General features: G+C 37.9%; 1 protein-coding gene across 7 annotated transcripts in view; it reads left to right on the top strand.

The window, feature by feature from the left end:
- The window catches only part of BCAR3 (BCAR3 adaptor protein, NSP family member), a 115,367-nt gene that overhangs the window by 62,265 nt on the left and 37,817 nt on the right, over positions 1-15,285 (top strand). For 6 of the 7 annotated variants that reach the window (XM_056356104.1, XM_056356102.1, XM_056356105.1 and 3 more), the window contains one exon: positions 15,196-15,235. The exons of the other annotated variant lie outside the window; for it this stretch is intronic. In XM_056356104.1, the coding sequence (XP_056212079.1) occupies positions 15,196-15,235 (40 nt within the window). The remainder of the gene's footprint in view (positions 1-15,195; positions 15,236-15,285) is intronic. 7 annotated transcript variants of the gene reach the window in all.

The following is a 15,285-nucleotide window of genomic DNA, read 5'->3' as shown; positions in this document are numbered from 1 at the left end:
GGCCTCAGTGTGTTTAGTATTCCTCTGTCACTGAGCTCTGAGGTGTACCTCCTTACATGAACTGGCTTTTTAATATAATTTGCTGCTTTGATTTGCGTACTTCTAAAGAACACAAGCAGCCAGGTTGCTATTCTGCTACCATAAAAAGAATGTGGTGGTGTACACTGAAGTTTTTGTCTTACGTCTTTCTTCTCAAGAGCAGTTACTAAACAAGATTTGTGAGAGATGTTTTGATTTCTTGGGAGACCAAAGCTTCCATATTAAGTATATTTATACTTGTAACTGATAACTTTCCTTGTTCTGTGAAGAACACATTTGCACAAGCAATGAGAATGCTTGAGAGGAAAATGTCAAGAAGTTCTGCCTGATCAGAATTAAAACACGGTGCTTTTGAAATAAGGGGTTCAAACAATATTGTTAGTGCAGCCTGTTCGTAGAAGCTGTCTTTTGAGCCATAGCAGCAAGTGCTGTTCTTGTGTTTGATCTTTCAGTTGCTTTGCTAAAACACACACAGAATGCTGTGGTAACAATTTCTAATTTGTGCCTTTTTTTTTTTCCTTTCTTGTTTTCTTTTTTTTTTTTTTTTTTTTTGCAATGCATCTTTATATGTTCTGCTCCATGACCTGACAGGCCAATTGTATTAGAGCAGAAGTCACTACCAATTTGACAGTCAGCAACTATATTACTTCTTGAGTCTTCTTGGGATGACATTGTACCTTTCGTTAGTATATTTTAAAAGAAATTCCAGAGAGTGAGTCCTTATTTTCCTGTGGTAAGCATTCTGCCATATATGCCAAGGTACACGTTCTAATGCTTACACTCAGGCTGAAATTACTTGGGACTAATAGTATAGGGAAGTCGATGTTCCTTATCAAAAAAGCTGTGTAATATCTTTTTTCAGTGTAGGGGCTTCCAAAACAGCATAGCATTGCATGGATATTCTCATTCAGGAGTAAATCAGTCTTTCATTGATGTAATGCTGTTCACAAATATGAAAAGCGTGAACACACATATTGATCACACTTTTTCATGATGCATTGTTCAACCCAAGTGCTGTATTTAATGTCAGTGGGCCAGAACTACTAGTCATTAGGATTACAGTGTTCGCATGCGCATGGATCCAATAGTACTGGACTCAGGCATGTCACTTTGTTTGATAAATTCTAATTTAAAAAATACAACCATGATAACATTTTCAATAATTCAAAAGGAGTAATAAAATCTTTAATACTTAGATACACAATACATAATTTTCTGGAACAAAAAAATAAGCCAAGGTGAGGAGAATAGGAGAAAGATAATGAATTGTGGCATTCCCTAATGGAACTTCTCTGATTTCCAGAAAATTTTGTCCTGTCTTGTATTACAGCTACTGAATTGCAATACTCTCTATCCAAGATGCAGTTGTATGTATGGCAATTTATTTGTAGGACTATATTCTATCTGAACAGAAATAGTATGTCTTTAAAAAATTTCTAGTATCTTCAGGATTAACATGGAAAAATAAAATTCTGACATATTAAAACATTAGAAGATGCTTTTGTAACTAATTTGTGCAGTTCCAGGGGTGGGTGGAGGGAAACCCAAAAGAAGTCTCTTCAAACCTGATAGTCACTTTTGAAAACTTGGAGAAATTATTTTGTCAACTTTCAATACAATAAGATTGTGTTCTCTTCTGCTTGGTGTGGTAGTGTACACCTGTGATAGTTCAAGGGGAAAAAAGTTTTCTTTCTTGAGAAAGCCTATATCTGATTTTTAGATTCTTTTAGAAATAATTAAATGGCCAAAGTTAAAAGCAGCTGAGCTCTTGAAAATGCCTGGAGGTTGATTTTACTGGTAAAAATAAGAATTCCCTCTTTAAAGTGAAGGACGTTCAAGAGGGAATTTCTATTTCAGCCTGTAAAACTGTAAAGCTGCTTGTGCTTAATATTCTTTATTATCTGATGTTGACAATTAAATGCAAATAAAGCACAAGTGGATTTTCTCTTTGACACCTGGTCTGCGGGTCATCTTTATTAGCTTTGCCTTATATTATGATGCCTTTATTTAAAAGTAAAATTGTTCCAATGCAGATCTGTTGATAGAACCTGTACTGTTTTTTTTGCCCTGTGTCTTCTGGCTGTCGTCATGAAACCCAGAATTTCCAAGCTCTTTTTAAATACTAAAGTTTCACACTTGTGCGCATGAGGAAGGAGGTCAGCCCAGACATTTTTCCTGCTTTTCTTCCGGAGGGAAAGAATACTTGCTGTATCAAATGCTTCATTTCACTATGCTGATACTCATAGTCTTGTGCAGCTATCTTGACTAGTATCTGCTCCAGGGAAGTAGAATAATTCTTGTTTCTCTATTCTAGCATTTTGGGAAGGGTAAGTGGTTCTTCCCTCGCTGTCCAATACTTTCCTAGTTTTCACAGGCAATGCTAGCGCTATTATTTGCATAATTTTAGACTCTTTATAGATCTTACAAGGCATATTTCATTTCAAATAAAGGAATACTGGAAATGTCAAGCTCACTTTTAATTTTTCTGTGACCAACACATCACAAGTCTGCAGTCCTTACCAGGAAGATTTGTCATACCTACTTCTAAGCAAAAGCCAGAGAGGTATGAGTCGTAGCCTCGTGGTGTTAAAAGCACAAACCAGAACTTGAATTAACTTAAGGAATGGTCTCTACTTGGAACTGCTGGTGTGCTTGGATGGTTGTGGTTCTCCCTGACTTACATTCCACTTTAACAGACTTCCGACATTTTCATGCTTTTTCATAAATGCAGCCAAATATCACTCAGGTAAACAAGACCTAAAAGCAGTACAGAATTAGGACTGTCACAGCAAGTTTGAATGTAGTGGTAATGGCAGCTGTCAAAGACCGTTATCAACATTCTACAGTATTTCAGTTGGATGTCAACAGTACCCAGTTGGATATAGTCTTGGGTTAAGGCAGTAGTTACCTCTGTGGGTCTGATGCTGACCCTGATACTTAAATGTTTCCCCATTGTAGAGATGCAAGGACTTTCTGAGAGTTGTTAAGATGGAATGGAGCAAAGACTTTTGCAAAGAATCTTCTGTAAATACTCCATAGTAAAAGTAGATTCCAGTTTTGATACTGTGCTGTATGTTTCATGAGACAGTGTGACTGCAAGATAGCAGAACAAGTAACTGCTTTGCTTCTTGGATTGTCTGGCAAATGACACCTATAGTATTCTGTGTTCCTAAACTTCCTAATAAAAAAAATCTAACAGTTTCATAAAGACTAACAGAATCTGATTCCAAAAGACATGTTTCTTACACAAGGCTTGTGTTTTGTTTGAATTTCAGTGGGGCTGCATATATACTATCTATGCCAATCCACATACCAGGGAAAGAAGAAGGAGAAGCGTGACATATTCTGAAGGTTTTTCCTTCATTTGGGGTTTTAAGTTGAAATTAATACTTTTGCAAGACACACAAATATCCATTCCATAGTCACGGGTGCTACTGCATGTATTCCTCAGTGCTTAGTATAGAATAAACATCAATTAAGGCTTTTTCCGTGGTTAGGGTATTCAGTGTTTCTTCTTATGTGGATCCTTTGACTAATAAATTTTAAACCTCGTGCCACAGTCTTCCTCTTGGCAAGTTGTCATGGAGGAAGTCATTGCCTCTGCTGCCTCTAGCCACTTATTTTTTTGTAGTGGTGAGAAAGAAATATATTTTTGATACCTCACTGTCAAACAGGTCATTAGTTCCAAAGTTGTTTTGTAGGGAGAGAAGTAATGGAAGGGGTATGGTGGTTCCAACCTTGTGTTCTTCGAGAATCAGGCTAATAAAGATGTGATCTTCATAATCAGCTTAAAGCACAGTGGAGGAAAGGAAAAAGATACTCCTTTCTCAGTACTGGCAGTTCCTTTATTGCCTGCAAAGTGATAGGAAAAAACCCAGCCTGTATTCCTGTTGAAACAAACAGGCTTTGTAACAAATTAAGTGAAATTCAGTTTAATAATAGTTCTGGAGTGAAATTGTAAACTGTCAAGAGGCCAGAAATAGGATCCAAATTTGCACAGTCTGCACTGTTTTTTGGGGGTTTGGTGGGGGTTTTTTTGGTTTTGTTTGGTTGGTTGGTTTGGTTTGTTTTTTTCCTGTCTTCATGATGGTTTGAAGGGATTTAATACAAAATTTAGGACAGATAATCTAGCACAGTAGTAAAATCAAAGCTAGATACAATTTCTTACAAAGATACTAATTTTTTATGCAGTTTGTAGAGTAACATGCCTATTTACAGCCCTTAGTGTTTCATGTGTGTCCAACTCAGACATTTGAGAAAAGATAATTTACTGGTAAAGTATGTGTATAAGAAATATAGCGTTTTATGGAAAGAAAGATGAACTAATTCTGTCCTTTTCTTTGTGTGTGGTATGGGACTCTTCAAAGAGGTGAGCTTTGGATATTTTAGGAGAAACTGTGTGGTCGCACATTTGCATTAAATCACTATCTTCCTTCTGCTGAGCCTTTCCCTAGGAAGTGTTGAAGCGCACCATCTTGCAGAAATGATCTTTCATGCTAATTAAAGCCTTCAAACAAAGCTGACGTTAATTTACACTGACTGTTTCCTGTTATAGAGGATGTTTGTGAATACATGCTGGTTTAATTCCTTTTCACTAGCTGTCTTTCCGGTAGCCATTTTATCTGTTCACACTTGCAAAGACAACTTTTTGTTCAAATTCCATTCTTTGTCTATACTGACATTTTAAAAATAGTCACTGATAAACAGTAGGGCTGTACTGTTCAGACTGACTTGAAATCAAAATAATTTGTGCATTTCTCTAAATCACATATAATGCCTAATGCCCTGGATACTTTGTTTTATCACTGTTCATGAGAGGTTCTGACCTACTGGCTGGTCAGAATTAATTCCACCCCCCACCCCCCCCTAGTTTGTAAAGCTTTTCTTTTAACTGTCTGTGTACTTAGAAGCGCAGAGTTGTAACTGCAGAGCTATAATTTTAATCTTTCCTCCTTTTTCTCCTGTCTGGATTTTGCATTTTTAAGCCCTGTGAATTCCAGGCTATGCTAGAAGTCCTGAATGTGATTGTAGGTACAACACTACGTCTGTTTTTATCCATGTGGCTACAAACTGCAGCTTTTTGTAGGTAGATAAGGCATAACAGCTTCTTTTTACTCTGGCAAAATGCATACTGTTCATATCCAACAGTTTTTTAACATGGTTCAGAGCTCTTAAAAAAGGAAAATTGAATCTGGTGGGTGTGCGGTGGGAGTCAGCTTGTTGTGGTTAGCTTGATTCTTTCACTGAGGAAGTGGGCAAACCAGTAGCTCTAATGTCCTCCAGTGCTCACTGAACTCGGTTGCAAAAGATCAAAATGTGGCAGATGGTCTTTAAAGTGTATTTTATAGACTAGCCTGAAGTATCTACATACAGATGGTAAGAATACACTTAATTTCTGTAGTTCTGAAAGTATGATAGTTGTGTCCAACTGTATATTTAGCTAGAGTTCAGGCTTTTAGTTTGAGTAATCATCACCAGCCTTTTTTTTTTTTTTTTCCTCTTGTTTTTCTATGTCAGCTTTTCCCCCTATTATTTCAGATAAAGTGCTGTTAACTAGCATTGGACTTTCTATTGCTACAGCAGGGAGTTATTCTAGAGTAGTAGATTAGTTTATCTGGTTGTTTAGGATGTTCTGTGCCCTTCAAGGCTCTGCATGTTTATTTGGGGGAGACTTGCATACTTGTCTCATCTTATATAACTGTCCAGGGGGGAAAAATATGCGATTTTAAATGTGACTAGTATCCGTGACATTAATAGGGCAACTTCATCAGCATAAACTTAAGCAGGCTCTCTGTCCTCTGGCAGGACCTTGTCCTTGGAGGGCAGTACATTTGGAAGTTAGCAATGTGTTAGTCTTGATGTATAAAGCCATCAATGGCTGGGTTCTGGGTTCCTGAAACTTTTCCTTTTCTCTTAGTGGCATTACTACAATAGATGAGACCTGCTGAAGTCCTTGAATTGAGTTATTTTGTAATGGAAAAGAGCTGGCAGGGCAGTACTTGGTGAGGCGCACACTGTTCGGGGATTTGCTTCTTCCTTGCCAGAATTTGCAGCCTGTTTTGCTTTTCCAGGTGCTGCAAAGTCTGGTTTTCTTTGGGTTCTAAGAATGGGGTGGGGTGGGTATTTAGACAGCATTTGTTTTGTTCTGTTGATTTGGAAAGTGTTATTTGTTGCATAATTTTAGTTTGAATATGTGTTACTTTTATAAACTGTGTGTGCACTTAACAGCATGTGGTTAGGTGCACTTTGAAAATGAAGATAAAAATAAAATTTTATCGTGATTTGAATATATCAAGTAAAATATGTATTTTGCATGTTTTCTGTGTGGAGAAAAGTAAATAATGCTATTTGTTGTGTTATAGAATGCAATGTAGTTCTTCAGATATGAAAATACTTGCAAGATTAACAGGAAGAAGATCAATATCTTTAGTTCCCTTTAAATTTTTGGGTAAGGTGGGGAGGAAATTTTAATAAAACCACAGACTTTTTAAAATAAAAATAGTTATGGGTTTGGTGCAATGCCTGAAACTTCCTCTTAGTATGAGTTTTGTTTTCTAAAGAAGCTGAAACAGACTGTGAGTTTGTGGTTTTTTTTTTTAATAAGGCAAGTATGGTGAATTTAGGGCTGCATACACATGCACACATAAATGTTTTTTCAAAAGGAAGAATTCCTTAGATGTTGCCAAAGCTTCGTGGGTTTTGTCCCAGAATTTCCCATTCTTTCTCTTGATGTGTCCTGCTTACACATGCACCTGCACATCTGACCTCTGCTGTCTCAGAGGTGAAACAGAGCTACCCATAAAGCTGGTAGATGTTTGTGGTAGAAGGAATGCTTTGTTGTATAAGCAGAAAACAATAGTTGTTCTCTGCTTACATTCAGTACCAAATCCTTTTATCCTTTAACTTTTGGGGGTCATTTCTGTTTTGGCTCGTCTGCCTTTTGCACCCCTTCTGTACATTGTTGGAGTCAGATTCTTCTGTTGTGAAGTTCTACTCAACACTTCACCCCTTTGGTCCCATTTGATGCTCACATCTGCTGTCTTTGCTTGCTTGACATGGAACTGCAGAACCAAAGCTTCACTTCTTGCTTTTTATGGGGATTTTGGAAACCTGGCTACAGGTGACAATTACCAAAACCTGCCCTGTTGGGTCTTGGGGGAGGGAGATGAGGGGAACGGTACAACATGTCTCAGAAAGAGAGACCATCTCTCTAATAGTGGAGATTAATTAAGCCCCAGCCTTTCAGCTTCTGAGCAGAGGAAGAGAAGTGCTATATGGGATGGGAACAGTTATGTCATTGTTTGAAATTAATTGTGGCATGAGGACCTTATTGTTAATGAATGACTTGCCAGGTAAACTTGAGCCCAGATTCCTTAAAGCACCAACCAATATGAGCGTATGTTATTTTTTAGAGACTTCCTGAAAACATAATCTTTTCAGGCCATCTCTTCTTTGGACAGAGGATACTGTATGTAGTGGCAAGTTTCTTGATTGATCCTTCCATCACACCCAGAGTTTCCCTCTAGCTCTGCAGTTTCCTGGTCTCATTTGTAAAGATTCTGGAGCACCCTGTTCACTTGTTCTGAGTACTGTATTGCTTCCCCAGCTTTCTTCCTGTCCGCATGTGACCATTTATTTTCCTTTCTGCCCCTTTTAAGTTTGAAATAGAGAGCAACTTTCCATGATTACTGCAGGGCATAACAACGGTACCTGTGGCTAACAAACAACAATCCTGCAGATAAATGTGAAAGTGACTATTTTCTTTTCAGTCCCTGAATGAAGGCAGGTAGAAAGTGCATAGCAAAAAGGCAGCTGTGATTTTAAAATATCTTATTTTCTCACCTGCACTTAGGTGCTTACTTCTAGTAAACACTTCTCTTAATCAGGGCAGCAGTCATTTTAGAGGCCTTCTTTTTAAGAACACAACAAATCAGAAGAGATAACTACACTGTTGTGCTAGGATAACTCTCCTTGCATTTTTAGAATTGATGGACCATTTCTATATCGGAAGTTTTACTAACTGTATATATGCTGCAAGGCATCTGTTAATCTGTCATCTTCTGATACAGAAAATACTATTTGTAGCTGTACCCCTTCCTTTCAGCAGGACGTCTTTATTAGCAAAAGGCAAAACTGCACTGCAATTTCTCCTGTGCTACAGTCTGATAGTGTGATAGGTTGTGAGATACCTGCTGGCTTCTGAAAGTATTATAGAAGCTATAGTCATTTCACATCTCTTCTTCCATACCCTTGCTATGCTGCTTAATACTTCAAAACTGCTTTGTTTCACTTGACAACTTGTTTTTCTTAAAAGTCTCTTCAGTCTCTGTGTTCTGTAGCTGAAAAAAATGTAGAGCCAGTGGATTTTTCTTGTCTCTTCTGGTAATATAATGTGGCACTTCTGCATGTAAAGAATTTCAGCTACTACCGCAGAAACCAGTTAATTTAGCACAGAAACATACATGCATGAAAGGAAAATCAAGCATCTCTAACATTGGCTAAACAGCTTCAATAAAGGAATAGTACTCCCGTGCCCATTTTTTGCCACTTTTACATGCTAAGGTTGCACGTTCTCGGAGTTGTGTTCTGAATTTGTTGCAACTCATTGGTGCAAACTTGTCAAAGTGCAAACTGTTTTGATGATGGGATGTGAGGAGGGGAAATGAGCGATCAGTTGTAATACAGGATTATAAATTTGTGTTAGTTAACAGGAAATTGGTGCAACTGAGTAGTTAAATGTCACATAGGGGGATATATTCCTAGTGCTTGCTTGCAGTATCTTAATGTAGAGAGACGTTTAATGCAATGAGATTCTTAAACTGGGATAAGGGAATAGACAGGGAGAACAGTTCTTCTTCCCACCATCATCTTAATCAGTACTAAAGCAAAGGATTAACTTTCCTATGCTTCAGTCCAAATACACATTCCTGAAAGACATACCAGCTGGGTGACAACCATGCTTGGTGAATAAACTGTACCTAGATTTACATGAATTTCAGATGAATTGCTGGAGTCTGTGATTCTGCTGAGCATTTGTCAGTCTTTTGGGAATGTGCATATTAATTTTGTAAGGTTAAATTATTTTGAGCACTTCAAATTATGTGTAGCTGGATTTTGAGTAACTACAGCAACTAAAGCACTGACTCTAAAGAATTGTCAGCTGAAGGCCAACAGACAACAGCACACATATAAGGGAAGAAACAGTGATTGTTTTGGATGAGCAAGTCTTACTGCCCAGCCACTACTTTCACAATGTTTTAACAGTCTTGGGAATAGAAGGTTTAAAAAGGGTTTTGAAGAACAGAGTTTTGGCCCTCTCTCAAATGTACAGGAAAACAAAGGAAAAAGAATGGGAATGCCTAGCCTGAGCTTTTGAACAGGCTGTAGAGACCGGTACTGTATGTGGTGCAGAAGTATAAATTGATTTGGAAAAGGTAGAAAAAATGGGGTAGATTTTTCTGCAGCGATAGTTAAAATGGAGCAAGCGTAGGGGTTGCAGAAGGTTGAAGTGGTGAAAGTAAATGGCAGTAGCATCTCTGCAGGGGCATTTTGAACAAGCATGAATTGAGTTGAAATTTCATTTAGTTCACAGAAAAGTATGATGTATCTTTCCTTGAGTTTTAATTACTGAAGAGTCACTACAGTTCTTGTGTGAACTGCAGGTCATTAAGTGGTTAGTCACAGCAGTTTGCACTTGTTTCCACTGGTGTTTATGAGTCATGTCCATGGTGCTGTGCAGCTGTAGACAGAAGGGTGGAATGGCCTTAGGAATGTAGTAGGAGTGTATGTGTGAAGCAGAAGCTGCTGGAGGATGAAATCACTGGATCATGTACCCTAGTTTACAGTACAAATATCAGTCTGCAGTACATATACTTAAAGACAGCATGTCTAGCGTGCTCGAACTTGCACCTTCATACTTCAGTAGTGTATTTCTTAAATCTACATAGATGGAGAGATTTCAAAGACAAAAATTGAAGAAGGCATTTGATCCCATCTGGTCTCTTCATAGTATTTCTGTCTGTGTAAGCAGCCATGCAGCAGATTGGTGTGTTTTCAGTTTCTCGGGCTCCCTTTGAGCCTGTATTGTCTTCACTCTGATTTGGTGTTGGCACCATGGCATTGGCAGTATTGGCAAGAACAATCTTCTGATTGTTCTTGGGATCACTCTTTCAGTGTAGCAGAAAGGAGATGTTTTTGAAAATGCCCTCACAAAGGTCACTTTAAAATAAACAAACATAATTTCATACATCAAGTACTGGCAATGTCTTCTAGTGTTTTTCCTAGAACTATGTTTATAGAAGTGTGGAGCAGCACAAAGCTGCTTCAGGGCCATTCAGCAGTTCCCACCCATCGCTGTAAGAATATATATATGATAGCTGAATGATGGCGAGGATTTGGGCATCTCTGATAGTAGCATTGTGTCTAGGCTTAAATTTTGTTAAAGTGATCACAGCTAATTTATAATTGTGGTTGATATGTCTGTGATGATGCCTAAGGCCTGGAGAAAGCAGATGCTTAACATGGCTTGGTCTGTCAAGGTCGGTGTGCTGCAGGATTCTTTACAGCAACAAAGAGAGAAGGTAATGTACAATTGTTAGTAGAAAGGTGGAGGATTTTGTAGAATCAACAGCGGAAGATCACAGGATATCTGCTTAAAGGTTCTTTATTGAAGCAGTGCTACAGAGAACTATTGGACAAACCTCAGAATCTGGAGGGGAAAAAAAAAAAAAAAAAAAAGACTGTTTCTGAGTTGCTGGGATTCTGGCTATTCTCCTGCACCCACCAAACTAAAAAACTTCTGTTGGGGTTGAACTCCAGGGTTCAACTTTTCAGATGTAGCACTGATTATAAGTAGATAACAACTTTATCAGATATTTTTAAGAGTGATAAGTTACTCAGACTTCGATGTTTTCTTTACAGATTTTCATGTTTGGTTGCACATGTCGTCAAATCAGTGCGTGATTTGAAGTTGGCAGTATGGCAGTACTTTGTCATACCAGAAGTAGGATCCATGGTGCTTATAGGAATTTTTCTTTCCTTTTAGCTGATGACTGCTGATGTTGACAACTTTAAAAGGTTGTGGTTTTCTTGAATTCTTCCCACACATTTGGCCATCATTTAGAGGTGTTGGGAAGTGGAAGAATAGCATCCAATAACATCTGAAATGCATTCCTTTTCTCATCTCAGTCAGCTTTAGCTGTATCTTGAAGGAGTCTATATATAACAATAATCCCTGTTTTCTGAGAAGTTACGTTGGTTCTCACAGTGCTCCAAGTATCAGTACTTGCTCGTAGACAGTCACTTCCAACCAGTATGACACCAGGTTCTTCCTTGTTGCAACAGTTTATTTGGGGGGAATAGGAGGCGAGCAAAGGAGCAGCTCCACATCTTCTGCTGTCTTGCTGTCTTCATCTTTTTGTAGGGTTTCTGGAGCTCCATGTCTGACTTTCAAGCTCAGTGCATTTTCTTGGAAATATCAGTAAGAAACCCATACATACAAAAAAGCCCCATAATTCTATTAAGAATCTTATAGCTGGCCTGAAAAGAAATCAGGATAGTTTCCAAGGACTAGTAGGAAGAGATTAAAAGGTTGTCTGTTTGCAGGATCAGCCAGCAGAGAGAAAGGTGTTGTCAGATGTCAGTAGGGATGCTCTAGAAAGAATGTGTTTCTGGCTAGGACAGCCTCAGAATCATGAAGGTTAAGATTGTGATGACTAACTGCTTTCTTTTAGTGATGAATTATTATTGGAGTGTTTATGCTACTACAGTTTCCCCACAGACCTTGTGCATGTGGAAGAGGGTCAACAGAGGACTTGCGCTACTCAGGAGAACATGTGTCAAGTCAGGTGCCTGGTTTTTTCCCCCTCCTATGAGCAAGAAAATCCTGGAAAGGGAATTTTGTTTTGTCATGAAATGAGGTGATAAAGAGTCTGGCAGCAATGTGAATACCTGAAATGAATGTGGGAGTGTGTTTGCATCCTGTTCTTAAATTCCTTTCAGTGACAGAGTGAGTTACGAAAAGAGCGTGAAGTCAATACTGCATGTCCTACTGCAGCCCTTACGCAACACCGTGCCTTTGAGGTGTTCTGAAAACTTATCTATTCCAGGTGACATCTTTCTGCATTAAATGTGCTTTTTTTTATCTGAATGGAAGTAAGGCTTATCTGATTATTAGGAAGCCAAAATGTGTAATAAAATGCAATCTGTGAACCCACAGTTTACACAGTAATGGTTGACTTACGTGCAGACTCTAATACATGTTGTAGGTAAACAGATGCAAATGAATACAGCTGTAAAATTAAGCACATTGTGAAGACAAACATTAGCATTACTTGAAGTGTAATAATATCTGATGAAAGATGAAGAACTTAGTATTATTGAAACAAACCTTCAGTTGAATTGAGAGATGGCAGAGCTTGCGAGTACCTTTCATCTGATCTGGTAGTTATCTAAAAGTATCAGTTTTCTTCTGCAAATTATATAATACAAGAAGTAAGTATGTGGGTTCACCATTTTTTTTAAGATTCCTTGAGAGGGAAAATGGAAAGGTAAATAAGTGCTTTATATTTTTCTTAGGTTCCTGACATAGATTTCCTTTGCTGGGAGCATATGGCATAAAGGAGCACATCATCGCTACTAAGAGCACGCTGAAATTAGGAGTTAGTTTTGTGATCTAGTCATTTGGTTGGTTCCTAGTTATTTAGGCTAACAGCTTAATCTGTTTTTCTGCATATAATGTGTCAGTATGATGGTGGAATCGAATGACAGGAAAATGCAGCAGTTTAATCTTTACTATTAGTTACTACACATCAATGGAAGTTACCATTCCTTTAAAATAACTTCAAAAAAATTGTGCAAAGATGAAGACTTAGACAACAAGGGAAGTTGGAGAGAGAGGTGTAGATCTGGTAGGAGAAAGGTGTCCAAGCTGCATAGGGCTGCAACATAAACATCTTCATGTATAACCTGTGCTTGTGGTGAATTGCAGGGTTTCCTACATTTTGTTGTGGAAGTCTACCGGATTAAATATTATAGTTCTTGTGAAGAGATTTGTTACACCTTGCATTTCCTAAAGCCAAAATTTTCAAAGCACTTTTGTCATGTGGATGGTGAAGGAAACGTAGGTCATTTCTTTCCCTAGCTCTTCTGGATTTCCCGCTTTATATAGTAGTAAATAGAGTGTTTTGTCTTAAAGCTTTTCTGCCTCTTTCATTTTGCTTTGACTTGATGTGTCCTAAAGATCTTTTGTCTTGTATCTGATGGTGGGAACAGTGGAGTCTGTAGCACAGGTAGTCTGCAGGAGCGGAGTTTGTAAATGCAGACTGTAACAAAATGTGCTCACTGCCAAAGCAAGCAAGTGAACTAGTTGTTAGCCTTATTGCTCAAGTTTGTTCTTTTGGAGCGTGCACAGCGTATGCAGTGCTGGTAGAGTCTTTGTCTTGAAAAATTCCACAGGCAAGTGAAGAACTGAACTGCAAAGTTTTTCAGAAGCATTTGGTACTGGCACAAGTTGCCACAGATCATTTGAATGTGAGAAGAGTTCAGCTATGGTTAATGACTTTGCTGAACTGGTTAAGAATGGGATTTTTTTTTCCCCCCAGTCAAATTGCAAAGTGTTGAGAAAGAAAACTTTCTTTTTAGAAACTTCCTTTTTCTTTTTCCTCTGTGCTTTACTTGTGTTTTCTCTGGTATGCTTGTACATAGTTCATGCGTGTACAGTTACCAAGCTGCCTGTTCTTTGTATATTGGCTAAGAAAGAGTTTCAAATGGTCCAAATTTGATTTCCATTTAATTTAGCAGCATTGTTGGTTGTTTTTTTAAAAAACTAAGCTGTGAATGGAACTTGACCCCTTGGTAAGTAATTGAGGTAGTGCAAAACAGTAATCTAGTACCATCCTTTATGGGCAGGGCTAAGAAGTGGGAAGGCTCCGTTTTGCCTTTGAGTAGACATTCAGCATTAAAAGCTATTAGGGAACCAGACTGAAAACTGAGTCTAAAATAATAACTTTGTTTCAGATAATACACAGTTACATTTTCAAAACCACGGAGAGAGTTTAGAAATGGTTGATTCCAGTGTAACCCAGTGTCTATATATCTGAAGCTGCTTGTTATGTTTCCAGTTACACCATTGTAACAACTTCCACCAAACAGGATTCTTCTTCTAAATGTATGGGACATGTGCTGTCCACGTGGCAAACTTGCTTGCTGTAACAAGCTCCTGATCTCTGTTAAGTGTGCAAGGTTTTCATTGTGCCTGTTACACGTTTGTATTTAAGGGAGCACCATGTATGTCACCTCAGGTTCTGTAGAAAGCATCCAGTCGTGTACTGCAAACTCTGTTAACCTGCTAGCTCTCAAGCAAAAACAAATATATAAAAGCCTTTGAAAGTATGTGCTTATTTTTATTTCTGTTCACGGAAAGAGCTGTAATTCATTGCAGTGCTCTTCACTTGGGCTTATGTGCTCTTTGCCATCTGTATGTATGGAAAACCTGCAAAGAGATCTTTTCTCTTTAAAACAGGGCAATAACTTGATTATCTGGCTTTCAAGTAATTGCAATGTTGAAATTATGATAATTTTGAGAACTTTTTAAAAGAGTGCAATAACCAGATGTATTTCTCCAATCATAAAAGGAAACATTCTACTATTGCAAATCTATTAATTCTTTGCCTTTTTTATATAAAAAGTGAATGTTTTGCTTCCTGTTTTCTTGTGTTAGCAATGCCCTTTCAAAGGGAAGACATACAAGCAGAAAAATACGTTTAGAAGCCATTGGGAGAGCTTTCCTAACTTGATTTCAGATGTTTTAAGTTGTATATAAATATTTTCAGCCATTTGTTGAAATTTCAATATTATTTTTATTTGCTTAAAAGTGTATAATTAACTTTTATTTCCCAAATTAATTACTAGTGGTTCCGCTACCTAACGTTCTAGAAGAAATCAGTTATTTATATATTTGTTAAAAGCTAGGTAGCATAGGCCATCTAGCTATAACACACAGTTTTCAATGAAGATTTTAACATGACCTAGTACCCTACTGCTCATATGAATGCATCTCTTCAGTTTGAGATTATATTTGGACTCACCATTTGTGTTTTTTTTGTTTGTTTGTTTTTGTGTCCTTTCTTCCTTCCTCCATGTCCCGTTTTCTTGCAGAGATCAGAATATTCTGGATCCTACCTTGGAATATGTTAAGGTAAGGTGCCATTTCTTACCCTTAAGATATTTTATTTTGTATATAACCAG

The sequence above is a fragment of the Falco biarmicus genome, chromosome 11 (genome assembly GCF_023638135.1).
Source record: "Falco biarmicus isolate bFalBia1 chromosome 11, bFalBia1.pri, whole genome shotgun sequence".
NCBI lineage: Eukaryota > Metazoa > Chordata > Aves > Falconiformes > Falconidae > Falco > Falco biarmicus.
The sequence above is the reverse complement of the archived record's forward strand: the minus strand, read 5'-3'. Positions and strand labels throughout refer to the sequence as shown.